The following is a 17,209-nucleotide window of genomic DNA, read 5'->3' as shown; positions in this document are numbered from 1 at the left end:
GATCTTGGCTCACCACAACCTCCGCCTTGCAGGCTCAAGTGATCCTCCTGCCTCAGCCTCCTGTGTAGCTGGGATTATAGGCACGTCCCACTATTGCCCAGCTAATTTTTGTATTTTTAGTAGAGATGGGGTTTCACCATGTTGGCCAGATTGGTCTCGAACTCCTGATCTCAAATAATCCACCTGCCTTGGCCTCCCAAAGTGCTGGGATTATAGGCATGAGCCACAGCGCCCAGCCTCCTAGGCATTTTAAACTCTGAATTAAGAGCTCTTGGCCAGGCATGGTAGCTCACGCCTGTAATCCCAACGCTTTGGGAGGCAGAGGACGGTGGATCACCTGAGGTCAGGAGTTTGAGACCAGCCTGGCCAACATGGTGAAACCCAGTCTCTAATAAAAATAGAAAAGTTAGCCAGGTGTGGTGGAAGTGGCCTGTAACCCCAGCTACTTGGGAGGCTGAGGCAGGAGAATCATTTGAACCCAGGAGGTGGAGGTCGCAGTGAGCCGAAATTGTGCCACTGCACTCCAGGCTGGGCAACACAATACTTCTGGTTGCTTATTTAAAAACAAAAGTTTTTTTTTGAGACAGTCTCGCTCTGTTGCCCCCCCGCCAAAAAAAAAGCTCTGTTGAGTTTAACCTGAAAAGTATGTGTGTAGGGGCTAGGGGGTGGTAGTGAATGGACCAAAGGAAACAATAAGGTAAATTTTAGCAATGAGCATACAAGAACAAATTTAAAGCTAAAGTTAATGCCAGCACAGGGACTCATGCCTGTAACCCTAGCACTTTGAGAGGCTAAGGCAGGAGGTCTGTTTGAGCCCAGGAGTTCAAGATCAGCCTGGGTCACAAAGTGAGACCCCTGTCTCTATAAAAAAATTAGCTGGGCATGATGGCGTGTGCCTATTGTCCCAGCTACTCGGGAGGCTGAGGTGGGAGGATTGCTTAGGCTCAGGAGTTGGAGGCTGCAGTGAGCTGTGATCATGCCACTGCACTCCAGTCTGGGCAACAGAGTGAAACCACATCTTGAAAATATATATATACACACATACACACACACATATATATATAAATTAAAGTTAGAATAAATAGGTTCTATTCCTGTCTGCACTACTGGCCCAAGGAAGAATCACATACCTAAACCTGGGCCTCAGTTTCCTGATCTAGAAAATTAAAAGGACAGACCAAATAATTTTTATAAGAGCATTAAATAAAAGAATAGCTCTCCCAGGCTCAGCTAAGCATCACTGTGCTAGATCCGAGGTGGGCCTACCATGCTCAGTCTTTCCTAAGAATAACCGTGTAATGGACAAATGACAATGCTTGAGGGGTTCCCCTATTTCATAAAATTGCTTACGTGTGGTGTGTTCCAAATGCAATATCCAACTTTGCCTAGGATGAAAAAGAAGTCATTTATTTAAAAACAACTCACTAATATCCATATCTACTGGAAATTACATTAGAAAGCAATCAGGCCAACCTTTTTTTTTTTAAACTATTTCTACTGACCTCTACTGGACAAGCCGTTGAATAACAAGACAGCTTTTATAATAGCATCTGGGGATGCTCATTAAAACAAACAAACAAACAAACAAGACATAAATTTTGTTACCCAGAATGATTCAATATACACTACATTTTTAATTACAGTAATTAGGACTGAGAAGCTTAATTTCTGTAGTTGACCAAAAACTAGTAAAACAAGTGAGACTCTATGCAAAGTTTTAGATATTTGGCTTATACAGAAATTAATGGTACAGTTTTCAGAGAATATTGAAAAGAAACACTGAAGGCTGGGCACAGTGGCTCATGCCTGTAATCCCAGCACTCTGGGAGGCCAAGGTGGGCGCATCACGAGGTCAGGAGATCGAGACCATCTTGGCTAAAGCGGTGAAACCCCGTCTCTACTAAAAATACAAAAAAATTAGCCAGGCGTGGTGGCGGGCGCCTGTAGTCCCAGCTACTCAGGAGGCTGAGGCAGGAGAATGTTGTGAACCCCAGATGCGTAGCTTGCAGTGAGCTGAGATCGTGCCACTGCACTCCAGCCTGGGTGACAGAGCGAGACTCTGTCTCCAAAAAAAAAAAACACTGAAAGTGGTGGCAACATAAAGACTTAGGATGTCAAATTAAAATAGAAATGTTCTTGTATTAGCATAGCAAGTGCTGAAAATAAAAACATATGAAATCCATTTTCATGTTATAAAATGACACCTTTACAAACTAATGGAGGGTATGTATAGAGAAAACATTTTATCTGATACCCACTAATGCCAGATCTTCGTTAAGCAGAATATGTCACAAGATGCAGCTTATGAAAGAGTTTAAATAACCGTAACAGTTTCACAATTAGGAATGCAGTACATGGGCTTAAATCCTGCCTTCACAACTTTCTACGATCCTGGAAAATACATCTAACTCTATGCCTCAGCTTTCTCCTCTTTAAAACGGTACCATTCTGAGATCCAGAGTTGTTAGGAATGAGCTCACACATGTAAAATGCTGAGGAACGGGGTCCTGCATGCAGTAGGCACTCTACAATCGTAGCAATCACTACTGCAACCTCTCCCCACTACCTACCCCAGCCTCCTTACCACACGACGTGGGTGAAACTTTGCTGGGGGCAGTAACGGGCAACTGGCATACACAGGTGAGTTACAACACAGTCCCTATTTGGAGTGGAGATGCTCACAGACCAGCATGTATCTGTGCACTCTGGCCACAGAAGAAAGTGCAGGGAACTCTATTTCATGTCTTCAAAATTACCAAATGAGAAGGAAGACTGCCACTCTATAAAATGATATTTAGCTGAGAAAGAACAATGGTGAAGAGACCTGGCTTTTGTTTAGTCTGCTACAAGTTACATGCTTCTGGGTAAGTCTAAGCACAAAAAACAAGGATAATAGCTTCAACAGATATTGTTTACTGGGTGCTGTTTCTGGGCTAGTGCATCAAGTCCTTTAGTAAACTCTAGGATGAACAGCATCAGCAATCAATTTCAAAGATAAAGAAATTAGGTGACAAGCCAGTGACAAGCCCAGAATAAGTGTTGCAGACTAAACACTTGTGTCCCCCACCAAATTCTTATGTTGAAGCCCCAACTTCCAATGTGACTATTTGGAGAGAGGGACTTTATGGAGGTAATTAAGGTTAAATGAGGTCATAAGGGTGGGATCCTGATGATCCTGATCCAACAGGACTGTTATCCTTATAAAAGAGCTGCCAGACAGCCTGTGTATCTGCCTTCTTCCCTCTCTCTCATGAGGACACCGTGAGAATGTGGCCATCTGTAAGCCGGCAAGAGAGCCCTCACCTGGAACTGAATTGACTGGCACCTTGATCCTGGATTCCCACCTTCCAGAACTGTGAGAAACAAGTGCCTGTTGTTTCAGCGACCCAAGTCCAAGAAAAGTCACCCAGGTAATTTCGTTATAGCATCCAAGCACACTAATACACACACACAGAGCCGGGACTGAGCCCAGGCAGTGTGACTCGGACCACCACAAGGTCTCAATGTCTGCCCTTAGGTCCCACGTTTGCAAAATGGGAGTGTCAGCAGCCACCGACTAATGTGTCTCAGTTTAAATGACCCATGTTGCTAGAAAAATACTTTATCTTACAGACAAGGTACAAAGGTGTTTCAAGACAGCAGGAGAAGGACACAATCCTGTACGTCAGCCTAGAGTTGGGAGCTTCTTCACAGCTCTTTCCAAGAGGTTTGGAAGAAGCGGCTCACTATGCCCTCTGGTGGCCAGCCTGGAGCACACTATCAAGCACAGGAACCACTCTCCTAAATGAGTACAGGTAGGTAATAATTTGAAAAAGACTTTATTTCCATTCATTTAGTCACTGGTTTTCAGAATTTCTGTGTCAGTTTACTTTCTGCCCACTATAAGGTTTGATGGGAGCGATCCTACTGCTGTCTAACCTCTTATGTTGCTGGAAATAGAAGCAAAACAATGGAATTTTGGCAACTGCTAGGCAAAGGCACATCTGTGGGCATGAGATGAGCCCATGTTGGACAGAAGGCATTTTAAAATGACAGCTCCATAAAGTGCAGTGGGTTAAATCATAAGGAAAATGTTGTGAGGTATGTTTAAAACTGACAAGATTGAGCTGCTGTACTGTATTAATCTTAAAAAAATACAAATATATCACATATAGTTGGAAAAAGAGTGATACAGTGTGAGTTGGAATTCTTACATCTTTGTGGATGGGGAAAAAAGACACTAGAAGGAAAATGAGAAAAAAAAAATCCAAAAAGTATGTAATTCACTCTGTCTCTGTACTCACGAGCAGAAATCTTTTGCCAATTTCACTAAGCTAACGATAAGGAAAGAAAAGGGCTATAAAAAGCATCTTTCGTGTTTTCTCATAACGAACTAATACAGCCAAAAGAAATAGGAAAAGGTGACTATCACACCAGCTACTTCATAACCACCATTTCTATAGAAAGTAGTTATCATAAATGTGAGAAATTCTTCTGTATTCCTTGTTTTCCTTTCTACTTTGCATGTTTCTTGCTCAAAATGCCACATGTAATAGAAGATCTTTGTGGATGATGAGTCTAAATAAATGGGTCCTAATGGAAGTCCAAGACTCACTGGCCACGCTGTATGCTAACTGCAAAGTATTAGAACAAAATTATGGGACTATATAAAGAAACTGGGCAATAACCGTTTTTTGGCCTTTGATATGGTTTGGGTCTGTGTCCCCACCCAAATCCCATCTCAAATTATAATCCCCAATGTTGGAGGAGGGGCCTGGTAGGAGGTGACTGGATCATGGGGGTGGACTTCCTCCTTGCTATTCTCGTGATAGTCAGTGAGTTCTCGTGATATCTGGTTGTTTGATAAAAGCATGTAGTTCTTCCCCCTTCTCTCTTCCCTCTTGCTCCGAACAAGTAAGATGTGCCAGCTTCCTCTTTACCTTCTGTCACAACTGAAAGTTTCCTGAGGCCACCTCAGCCATGCTTCATGTATAGCCTGCAGAACCGTGAGCCATTAAACCCCTCTTCTTTATAAATTACCCAGTCTCAGGTATGTCTTCATAGCGGTGCAAGAACAAACTAATATAGCTTTCTTTTCTGCTTTGCTTTGGTCCTAGCAAACCAAGTGGATACGCCTGTTATAAGACCATTTAATGTCTCCACATTGGACTTAGATCATACACAGCATACGACTCACATAGTTTCCTAACACTTTTTTAAATCTATAGGTCTCTCCTGTTCAGACCTTACATGCAACTGATGTGAAAAAAAAGAATTACGGTTGAAGGACTACCGTTGAAGTGTCAATGGCAGCTAATATAAGTTACATAAGGTGTCACAAAAAACTACAAGTTTTAAGTTGCACTCACAGGATACTCACAAAAAGAAACCCACAGCCACTGAACTGCATCCAGAAGACCTGTTCAGTGTTGGAACGCAGGTTTCGACAGGCATACTGACAAGCTACATGCAACCAGTGGAGCACTAGCAGGTTGCAGGAAGACTCAGAATTCATAGTACACTGAGTAAAACTGAAGAAAGAGAATGTTTGACTCAGAGAGAGAAAACTAAGGGAGACAGGACAGATCACTTTAGATATATGAATCACTGACATGTGTAAGATGAAAGACTTACTTATTTGTGTGGCTCCAGAAGGGGAAAATTAAGACCAATGAGTAGAAATTAGGAGGAAGACTTCAGGCCCACAAAAAGAAAAACCTTTCCAACTCTGAGGAGTACTACGAATGGGATGCTCTATCTCAGGAAGTGTTTAAGCTGAGGCTAGACAAGTATCTATTGATGACTGATGCTGGAGAGAGGATTTCTGTACTAGGTGGGAGGGTGGACTAAATGTCTAAGTTTCCTTCTAACTCAGACTACGCATGCTCTTCAATGGCAGTAAGTGGTTTACCTGGCAGAGAGAGATGTTCTCGTAAGGCTTGGCCTGGGCATGGAGGTGAGCCTTAGCCTCTCGCTTATCACCATGCACAAGCAGGATTGGCTTCTTCCTGAAAAGAGAGCATTAGTATTTAATATACATCATTCATGGCTGGGCACGGTGGCTCACACCTGTAATCCCGGCTCTTTGGGAGGCTGAGGCAGGTGGACTACCTGAGCTCAGGAATTCGAGACGAGCCTGGCCAACACGGTGAAACCCCGTCTCTACTAAAAATATGAAAATTAGACAGGCGTGGTTGTACATGCCTGTAATCCCAGCTACTCCGGGGCTGATGCAAGAGAATCGCTTGAACCTGGGAGATGAGGGCTGTAGTGAGCTGAGACTGAGCCACTGCACTCCAGACTAGGTGTCAGAGCAAGACTCTGTCTCAAAAATAAATAAATAAATAAATAAATAAATAAATAAATAAAAATACACCATTCATGAAGCTGGACTCGCCTCATTAAGGAATGCTAACTTCCTTATCACTCGATATTTGTTTCTGGTCTTTGTAGTGAGTGAAGACAGGGCTAACACAGAGCAGTGATCAGCTAATGTTCATTTACCGGATACCTTTATAATGGGGCTACATGGCCTGATCCTGCAGCTCTGTTGTAATACAGAGGGGTAATGACTCAAGAAAGTCCTTGAATAATTATCTTCTTTGGCCGAAAAGGGCACATAAGTAGCTCTGTGTTAAAATATTTAAGTCCAAATAAATTAAAGATACATAATTATTATTATATAATATAGTGCTTTTTTCTTTTTCTTCTTTTGGACGACACAGTGGATTCATTTCATACCACATCTATATTCACCAAACTCCTCCTGTGTGCTATGTACTGTGCTATATACTGACCCAGGATACAACAGAGAACAGGCCCAGGCCCAGGCCCACAGCATGACGCAGCTTCACTAATGAGTGGTTAGATGCCTATGAAACAGAGCCCAAGCTATGTTGAAAATGCTGTATTTTTGAATTACAAATATAATATAAAAACACTCTTCAAGAATACATTAAAAAGGCTTTTGAAGGATTCTTGATCTTTCTGATTAATTCAAAGCAAGATAATACTTAGAAATAAGCATATTTCTACAAGCTCTCCCAACACAACAAAAATTGGATATAAGCAATCAAGCAAGATAAACAACTGAGCCACTTCCACATTTATCAATCACACTGCAGAATGATGCTCTACCATTCACAAAGGAACAACAATCAACTAGAGAGAAACATCATAGAAAATGCACTTCCAGTACTAATGCCTCACTACCTCATGCTCAATAGCTTTATTCTAACATGACAGGTAAAATAAAACTATGAAATATGCACCTGTGATTTTTAGAAATTAGGTAAGAAAAACAGAGAATAACATAAGAAACACTCGTGCATCTAGTACCTAGAAGTAAAAAATGTTATATCAAGTCATCTTATAAAAAAAGATTAAATATGACTGATAGAAATTGAAGTCCTTATCAATTCTTTCAAATTTATTGATTCTACGACTTATTACAAAAAGACGGCACCTGAAGAACAGCATACTGAGGTATAAATCCTTATGATCTGAATTTTTCTACATACAAATTCTGGATGTTACTTAAACTTACCATTTAGGTCACTCCTCGTTCTTCTAAGGCTCGGAATAGCCTTCCCAAGATGCATTTGGCAATAAGTGGATGCAGGGAGAAGGACACTTTTGCCCCTTTAGTTACTGAGAGTCCAATGGGTACTGTATTAGTGTGCCAGGGCCTCTTCCAAAACAAAGTACCACAAACTGGGAGGCTTAGACAACAGAAATATATTGTCTTACAGGTCTGGAGGCCAGAAGTCCAAGATCAAGGTGCTGGCAGGATTGGTGCCTAAGGTATGAGGCACATCTGTTCCAAGCCTCTCTCCCAGCTTCTGGGAGCTTGGCTTGTAAATGGCGTTCTGTGTCTTTACATGGTCTTATCTCTGTCTCTCCACTCAAATTTCTCTTTTTATAAGGACGCCAGTCATACTGGATTAGTGTCTCTCCTAATGCCTTCATTTTATCTTGATTACCTTTGTAAAGGCTCTATCTCCAAATAAGATCACATTCTGAGGTACTGGGGCTTAGGATTCCAACAGATCTTTTTTGGGGCAGGAGAATTTAACCCATAACAGATACAACAAAGGAACTGTAGTCTACACTTTGCCAACACTCTAAGGGGGTGACAATTTGATTTCAAGGTCTTTAAGAAAAGGGAGGAAGAACAGAAAATGCCAACGTGACACCCAAGGATACTACTGCCAGGAGGAGCCAAGACAGAAATAGCTTGTTGCCTCCAGACAGCCATTCTCTCCTCCTTCCCTAACAAAAGGCTAATTCAGGACAAGGTGAGCTAAGCTAAAAGACATTTCTAGCCTCTTTTAGAGCTAGTTAGCATGCAGCTGAGCTCTGCTCAATGAAACAGATGCAGGTGTTGTGTGGGGTTTCCAGGAAGGCTACTCAGATGGGCATAGCTGGAATGTGGGCCTTTTTGTCCTTTTCCTCCTTTTCCCTTCCTGCTACCTGGAATAGACAAGTAAGCTGGAGCTCTAGCTGCCATACTGGGCCATGAGGTGACTCTGAAGACTGAAGTCGCACACCAGGATGGTGGAACAGAAAGGGTAGGTGGATAAGTTTTTGAGAACCCCAGTGCCCCCATCCAGACCATAAATGTTTACCATTTGAAAGTATCAGGCTGGAAACAATTTCTGTCTTATTTAAGCCACTGTTATTTTGAGTATTCTTTTAGATGCAGCTAAAACTAATTCTGTGTGTTACAGGTCAAAAAAAAAAAAAAAAAAAAAAAACAAAAAAAGCCCCAAGTGCCAAAGCTGCTTGAAAAATTTTAACAGTATTTTATCTACTGTTAATGTCAAAGGTTTCCACAATCTGATGCCCTAAATGTACCAAGAATTTTGAGGACCCTGACAATCATTTTTTCTTGTGTGTTTTCCTCCATTCTACTTGCTGTTATGGGAATCTGTCCTGTAAATGTGTTAGAAACAGGGAAGGGTGGCACCTCACTGTGTGATGCACTATTTGGTCTGTATTGCCTAATATGAGGCTGATGAAGTGCAGGCAGAAGGCAGAACTAAAAATCCATCACCTCCAGAGCCTAGATAAGGGAAGGCCATATGTATAGCCTCCTTTCTTCATCTCAGAAACACAAAGGGATCCTCAAAACAGAACAGCATTGATGTGCTACAGAAAGCATGGCACGCTGGCCGCATGTTGGCACGTTCACAGATCTACAAGGTATGTGGAGACGGTATTTTCCTTCATATTAAGACTGGACATAAAGTTCTGTTATTTGAGTTAAAGCCTGTCCTTATCTACTTCCTGAAAGAGCACAGAGGAAATGCTAAAATCTGTAAAAACAATGTGTAGGATGAAATAGATCAAAGAATGCTGTTTTCCCAATATAATTTAATGTCGGTATGATTTTAATGGTTTCAAAAGAAAAACTCAAAAAAAGATGGGTGGCTTTCACCTGAGAAATACAAATCTTAGGTGTCAAAGTCCCCTTACAGTTTATGGTGGTGTCTGTCACCCTGTGGAACTCACCTGAATTCTGGTGGATACTGTTTCACGAGCCAATCCACGTCAAAGCAGTAGTTAAACTAGATGGGAGAAAAGAAGAGTAACTAAGCCATGGGTAATTTTGCCAAACAGTTCATAAGGATAATTATTTGGTTATTACATTTAAGGAAACTTTAAAATAGTGATACATTACATGTATTATTTATAAACCTGGAGGGTTATGCTGCAATACTAATAAACCTACAATTTATCTTAAATGCATGGTTAAAAGAACCTAAATGGAGCCAAGTACATGAGATAACAGGTTCCCAGGAAATTATCTCTGCATGTGTTGGCAGCATCTGTACTTGTCTGCAGGGTGTTATTACATTATGTCTAATGGCCCTGAGATTAATTTAAATAAAAGGACTTATAAATTTACCCCTTTTCCCCTAGGTGATTATAAAAAGACAGATACTGGAGAAAAATATCCCAGGACTTTCAGAAAAGAACGTTTCCTTTCAGGCTAACTTATTAGCTAGCTTTGTACACAGCCACCTGGGACCAGACATTCACTAGGCTTCTAACAATTAAATCTTAAATGCAAGTTCTGTACTGGTCTTACCCGTGGAGGCTCCTCCCCACATCTGGGTAATCCTGGACTTAGTAGCTCAATTGAGCTAACAGGGCATTTGCAAATGCTCCCCACCTTCCAAATGGAAACCAGAACTTTTGATGCCAAACCAAATGTAAAGGAAGCCTGGCTTTCTTCAGGGACAGGGCCCTTTTGTTTGGACCATTTACTCGCGGGTCTGGAGCATTACATGATTTATCAAGACCAAGGGACCAGCTCAGTCAGGAAGGAGCCATTGAACATGAAAATGCACATTTTTCTAAATCAAATCAAACTTGACTTGGCCTTCACTACTCTATCCATACCTCCCCACTCTGCACCAGAGTTAACTCAGTCCCATGAGTTAATCAGTGTCCCACTCTAGTCTTTCAAGCTGGAATGTCCAAAGTGACATCTTGGCCAGTGGAGCCTGACTGAGTCAGATGCTCTCCTGATAGTGACATCCCCATTCTGTTGATGGCCATGGATCCCATTACTGTGGCACTTGAGCCAGCCTCCCGATATGTGCCATCTCGGTCTCTGAACGGGACTGAGACCCCCAAACTGCACCTCTCATATTTTCTTATGGAGTTGTTTAATTACCTGTCTACTTTCACCCAAAGAAAAAACAGTTTAAAGGTATACTTACCTGAGCTGAAGAAACAAGCGTCCCAAATAAAGGAGATAAAATATCTGAGAAGACAAAACATAAATTAAATTCACACTTGCAAAAATCCTCTAGTCGTAATAATCACTACCAACTCATTCAACAGTCACTGACAATCAAGATCTGACTCAGAACACAGTAAGCTAAATACAAAGTCTACAAAGTCAGACTGTAATGTTCCATAAAACTAAAAAAAATTTTCCCTACGGTATTTAATGTTTATCATATATTCTTTTATAAAACAATGCAAAATTAAAATCTACAACTTCAGTACTGAATGACTGATCAATTTTAGAAACTCAATATGGACAATAACGATACATATTCTTTTCAGATCTCTGAACTTCTACCTCCTCCAAGTACCCATTCAAGTCCCTCTCTAGGAAACCTCCCAACTCAAGACTAGAAAAACTTTCTAAAAAGATTTTATAAACCTGGACAGTTTAGAAGGACTTTCCAGAAAGACTGGAAAGCAGTTGCGGCCTGTGAACGAAAGGACAGAGGCACCCACAATTCTAAACTCACATTCCTGGTGTTCCTGGTCATCTCTAGGGAAGTCCCACTTTATACCCACCCAAGCTTTACATCAGATAGGTTGGAAAGCTCACTTCTCAAACCACACCACGAGAGAAAGTACACGATCATCATGACCTTCCATTACAACAGCCACACCTGCGGAGACCTGTTAGGTGCCAAGCAGCATTCTTGGCACTTCCCATGTATTACTTACTCCTTATATCCATTTTCTAGATGGGGTCTGTTATTCCTATTTTATAGAGGAGAAGCCTCCTTAGGAGGCTGCCCACACACACACAGCTAGGAAGGGGTAGAGTTGGGGTTTGCACCTAGGCTGTCGGGCTCCAGCACCTTCGCTCAAACCCACTAAACTACCTCTGAGAATTAAGACTGGGCTCATTCATTTGGCAAATATTTACTGAGTGCCTCCTATCTTCTGGACATTGAGCTAGATGCTGGGGTAGAAAGATTTTCAGAGAACAAAAAAATCGTAAGGAAGTTTCTACCTTATTGGGAGAGTTGCAGAGATAAACTGCAAATATTCTTCCATTTTGCCCCCACCAGCACGTATTTCTACCCTTCTAAATTTTACCCATCTTCCAAGGGCCTTTTGAAGTCCCCCTTCCTCCATGAGATCTTCTAAACCATCTACAATTATGGCACATGGTAGAGTGCTATAGCAAACAGCATGGATTCTGATGCCAGAATGTCATTACCAGCTCTATGACCTTGGGCACTTTTCTAAACTGCAGATCCATCACTTATCCAAGGAAGACAATTGTAACATCTACTCATAAGACTGTCATAAGGATTAAAGGAGAAAATATATATAAGAGCTCCATGACATGTTACCACAATATCTTGGTGCCAATAGCCAGTTATTTTATTATGTAGAGCAAAACTTGGCAAAATTCTCTAAGTATTTGTCAATCTGTCTCAAACAAACAAAAAACTTGACAAAGTACCAAGATAAGAGATTCTCAAAAAGAAAACAACCTGTAGAACACTCTACAGTATGGAATACTCCAACATGTATACATCACACATAATATACAGTTATATACTGGATATATATTAAAAAAAAAAAACACTAGCGACAGTTAACATTACTATTCTTAAATATGGGACCGGAAAAAAATCTGAAATAAGGGTAATACTGTTTACTGTGTGTATTTGCCATGTGAATATATTACACCGGTCACTTCATGTATTTGCTCCCATTTTTCTGCATTTCCAGTTTAAAGATGAGCAAACTGAAATTCAGAGAACGTTAGGTCCTGTGTTAACAATCCATATGGCAAATGAGTGGCAAGGCTGGAAAGCAGATTCTAGAGCTCCCGGTATTCCCCCTGCAAATGCTCCCTGAGGAAGAAGGAGAGTAAACTAAGGCCATCTTTTGATCCATAACTGAAACATCTATTTGTACTCAGGCACTGTTTTTTTTCTTCTTCTTCTTCACCAGGAACCAAACCCAGGCTTTTAAGCTGTGGTTCTCAAACCTGAATGGGCAGTAGAATCCCCTGATGGGCTCCTGAAAACACAGCTTGCACGGTCTCACCCTCAGTCTGATTTAATGAATCTGGAATGGAGCCTGAGAATTTGCATTTTAACAAGTTTCAGGTGATGCTGAGGCTGCTGGTCCAGGGCCCATGGAGAACCATTACTGTTGTCAAGTATTTGCTACCTTGTTGATAAACTGTTACTCATCAAGCTTAATCTTAAAAAGTTAAATAGGCCGGGCGCGGTGGCTCAAGCCTGTAATCCCAGCACTTTGGGAGGCCGAGACGGGCAGATCACGAGGTCAGGAGATCGAGACCATCCTGGCTAACACGGTGAAACCCCATCTCTACTAAAAAATACAAAAAACTAGCCGGGCGAAGTGGCGGGCGCCTGTGGTCCCAGCTACTCGGGAGGCTGAGGCAGGAGAATGGCGTAAACCCGGGAGGCGGAGCTTGCAGTGAGCTGAGATCCGGCCACTGCACTCCAGCCTGGGCGACAGAGCCAGACTCAGTCTCAAAAAAAAAAAAAAAAGTTAAATAATGCTAAACATGGTGCTAAGTGATACAAGGGGTTGAGCTACAAGGTTTTGAGAACACACGCTCTGCCTGAGTTAAGTAAACAATCTGCTGTCATACTAATGCACTTGCCTATCAAGAATTCTTTTCCTGAAAGTAGTTAAGAACACAAAGAAGAGTTCTCAGAAATCATTCTAGGCTGCCCTCCTTGTTTCATGGAGGAGAGACTCTCAAGGGCAATTCAACAGCTCCTTGACAACCAGCATCCTCTTACCCTTGATGTGGAGGGCTCCGGAGTTATACTTCGGCTTAACTCCGGAGACTCTAGTGAGGTAAAACTGGAAGGGGTTCCCTTTATCCAGCATGTCCCAAATGTCCTGGCCCTCCCCTGATGTCTCATACTCTTCCTCCTCTTTGAGCCTGTGGCAGGTGGGAGGGCCATGATTTTCAGTTCTTTGGGCAGTGCCGTCACTGGGAGCTGAGATGTCTTTCTCCTCTTTGATCACCACTTTCTCAGCCTGCTTCTGCAGCATTTCTGGCTGTAGCTCATCATCACTGCTGGACAGACACCAGCCTAGGTCCTCCTGGGAACCGCTTTTCTGCCTTTTGGGAGGTAAAACTGAATCTGTATCGCTGAATTTCACAGGTGACATTTTCCTCTTGTGTGCGGCTTTCCGGGCCTCGGAACAGGTATACCTGGGCTCATTTGCTGCTCCTTGCAGAGAAGAGGTAGACGGCTTGTCTGGTTTTGGCTTTTCTTCCTCACTTTCATCACTACTGGATATGGTCCACCTCCCATAATCGCCTTCCTGAGACATTATACTCCTGGAAATGGAAAGTGGAAACGTCAGCATTTCCCATTCATCAGGGCATTGGCAAAATAACTTCATTGCTCTCAACTTCCCTATCAGATGAGCTGACACCTTCCAGAGGCTGACCACCTACCATCAGCTGCTTTTTGGGTGTTTATAAGCACATTACCAGAATCCACTATCAGATTCTGCCAAATTACAAGCAAAAGTCCTGGTCACCTTTCTTTCTTCTTCCCTTTGTTTTCCTTCTTTTTTTTGAAACAGGGTCTCACTCTGTCACCCAGGCTGGAGTGGTACAGTGGTTCAATCTCAGCTGACTGCAACCTTTGCCTCCTGGGCTCAAGCAATCCTCCTGCCTCATCCTCTGGAATAGCTGGAACTACAGGCGGACACCACCACGTCTGGCTAATTTTTTTTTCTTTTTTTTGGTAGAGACAGGGTTTCACCATTGTTGCCCAGGCTAACCTTGAACTCCTGGACTCAAGAGATCCACCCACCTCGGCCTTCCAAAGTGCTGGAATTACAAGTATGAGCCACCATGCCCAGCCTTGTCTTTCAATCTAAACTTTGTTCTTAGATATCCTAGGAAAGGGGGTTGAAGAAGGCATCAAGACAAACTCCAAAATAAAACATTCATTCTTGACCCTGAAGCTTCCAACAAGCATTTGGGGTTAATCTATGTTCAATGCTTAAGGTCAAATTGGAATTTACAAACCTGGCCTTCACCCAAGTACAGACACCCACAGGACTTCAGTGATTATGTATGTCTTACTTCCCAAAAGACAACCCATTTACCATAAAGCTTAACAAAGTCTTCAAGAGGAATGTCAAATGACCACTTAGGTATGTACGTTATTTACACTACTTCCATGAGGACCCAACTAACTCAAGATACAATTATCCTATTGGCCACATCATAAATCTACTAAAACCTGCACAGAAATAACTTATACTGAGGAACACACTTTTATTTTTTAAGCCACATAGTTAAATTCTACTTTCTTGTTCTGAGAAGAGGAAAGTACACGAAACAGTCACTTTCGGTGTTACCTACAAAATCTCGTCAATTCAATGGTAAAGGACTATCTAAGTCGACTTTCCAGATAGCTAAAGAACAGTTCCTCAAAGTGATACTTTTAACATTTTAGCACACGACCCGGGGGAAAATTACAAAACTCAATAGTCTGTACTCAGATTAACAGTATCTTTAAGTTTTTGCCATTTTAAAGAGGCTGAAAAAGATGCATTGACTGGGGTAAACCAAGATGGTGACACTCCCTTCACAAAACCTACATTCCCCCAAAAAGAGAATTCTACATTATTCTACATCAAAAATTTTGCAAATGAATACATATGCATGTGTCTCTAGATGAGAACTAAAAATAAAAATCTTGGCCAAGGGGACCCCAGAGAAACCTTAAAAACTGAGTTCCAGGCCATGGTGGGATGGGAGCTCAGACATGCCTGTTATATCCCCTCCCTTCTGCGGTTTAAACACAACTGACCAGAGATCATAAGACTGGCAGAATAGATTCTGTGACAATATGACACCAAATCATAAACAAGACCTAGGGCCATGCCAAGCAAGGGTTAATCCCACATTGCTACCCTTAAAGAATAAACTATGTTCTACCTGCCACAAGGTTCTTTTTTCTTTAGCAGCTAAACAAGCACTGGCCTGGAGATAAGTAATATCTAAACAATTGCGGCTCACCTACTGCCAGATGCTTGGCTAACTGACACCCCTGGTTCCACAGGCCATCACTGCAGCTGTCATTGGACAATGAACCAACTTCAGTAACTTTCTCCTGAAAAGAAACCACAGACTGGTTCTGACCAGTCCTCAGAGGCTGAGCACTGAGTGCCTTCATGTCCCTCCTTCACCTTTTGACAGAGTGCCTAATTGTAAATCATTCAAATGTTAAGTTTCCATCCCAAAGTGAACATAAGATGCACGAAACACGCACACGCTTGCTCATTACGCATGCACATGTGCCCCCCTTGGTGAATATTCATAGCTTCTCCCACACCTGTTGAATATGTATACCTGGCCATCCCATTCAGCATAAATCCCTGTTCTACCCTCTCCTCCCTGGGATGCCATTAAAGCTCTCTGCCTGAGGCTGTGCTTCCTAGCCTGTCAGGCCACACTGCAGGCTGTATCCCTTTACAAGAACTAAGCTCTCCTTTCTAAATGTATACATCTCATGATTTTTCAGTGGACACAGCAGGGGGTGGAGGGTTGGAAATACTTTAAAGGTATCTATCTCTTTTCACAATGTCTCTCTTAACCTTCTTCAATTAACTACCAGTCAAGTCAAGCAAGCCTTCTGTAAGTTACACATTTTGAGGAGCTTTTATGCAAGAATGCATCAAGACAATAATCTGGCCCGTTCTACATGGCTCAGGGTCACTATTACTCGTCCGGCATGAACACACTATCTCACAGCCAAAGCCTGACGGACGCCAGAGAGGGCTGGGGCCACTTGCTTCTGGAATAGTGACCCGACTGTCTGGCTCTTTTGAGCCTTCATATCTGCTTTCTAAAAGTTTCTGTTCATTTCTACACTCTGTCCAGCCCACTTCAAGGGGTTTATTAAAACTCATAGCATAGGTATATTTTCCCTAAATTGTTTCTCATCTGCTAAGGGTTAAGAAACTAGATAACCAGGTTTGTAGAACTGTATTGTCATGGTTAAAGGGGTCTGAGTGCCCAGTTTCCTCCATGAAAGAGATTCAGATTGATTTACTACTCAACACCTACTTAAGCAGCTCAGAGGTGTTTCCTTAAATGTTTTTAATCCTTCCGGTATTTAAAAAAACCCCACAAAACCTTAGGTTCCTCTAGTGTTCTAGAGTCTAGAAGTTGCTGGATAGAGGTATTTAAGCTGCTCCAATTCACTTTGAAGAAACTATTTCAGTGGCTACAGTTTTGTGACTTTAAAGTTATTTAGGGAAAAAAGAACCACCTTAGGAAAAACCACTCTCTGAATGTCAGCTCTAGCTTCCTTTGAATTCTAAAACAGTTCTAAACCAACGCGGTTAGCAGGTCTCAGTTTTTGATGAGAAAGGATTCAGCTTCCACTCTTAGAAGCAGTTTGCAGAATCTTAAGAGGCTACCATAACAAATATGGTTGCC

The 17,209-nt window shown here is 42.0% G+C and overlaps 1 protein-coding gene across 3 annotated transcripts in view; it reads right to left on the bottom strand.

Moving 5' to 3' along the window:
* Positions 1–17,209, bottom strand: part of TDP1 (tyrosyl-DNA phosphodiesterase 1) — a 92,955-nt gene that overhangs the window by 71,792 nt on the left and 3,954 nt on the right. For all 3 annotated transcript variants that reach the window (XM_028850203.2, XM_015144309.3, NM_001257779.1), the window contains 5 exon segments: positions 13,533–14,083; positions 10,710–10,753; positions 9,493–9,548; positions 5,891–5,987; positions 1,351–1,385 (listed from right to left, as the gene is read on the bottom strand). In XM_028850203.2, coding sequence (XP_028706036.2) covers positions 1,351–1,385; positions 5,891–5,987; positions 9,493–9,548; positions 10,710–10,753; positions 13,533–14,076 — 776 coding nt within the window. In that variant the 5' untranslated portion in view covers positions 14,077–14,083.

The sequence above is a fragment of the Macaca mulatta genome, chromosome 7 (assembly GCF_049350105.2).
Source record: "Macaca mulatta isolate MMU2019108-1 chromosome 7, T2T-MMU8v2.0, whole genome shotgun sequence".
Taxonomy (NCBI): Eukaryota; Metazoa; Chordata; class Mammalia; order Primates; family Cercopithecidae; genus Macaca; species Macaca mulatta.
The sequence above is the reverse complement of the archived record's forward strand: the minus strand, read 5'-3'. Positions and strand labels throughout refer to the sequence as shown.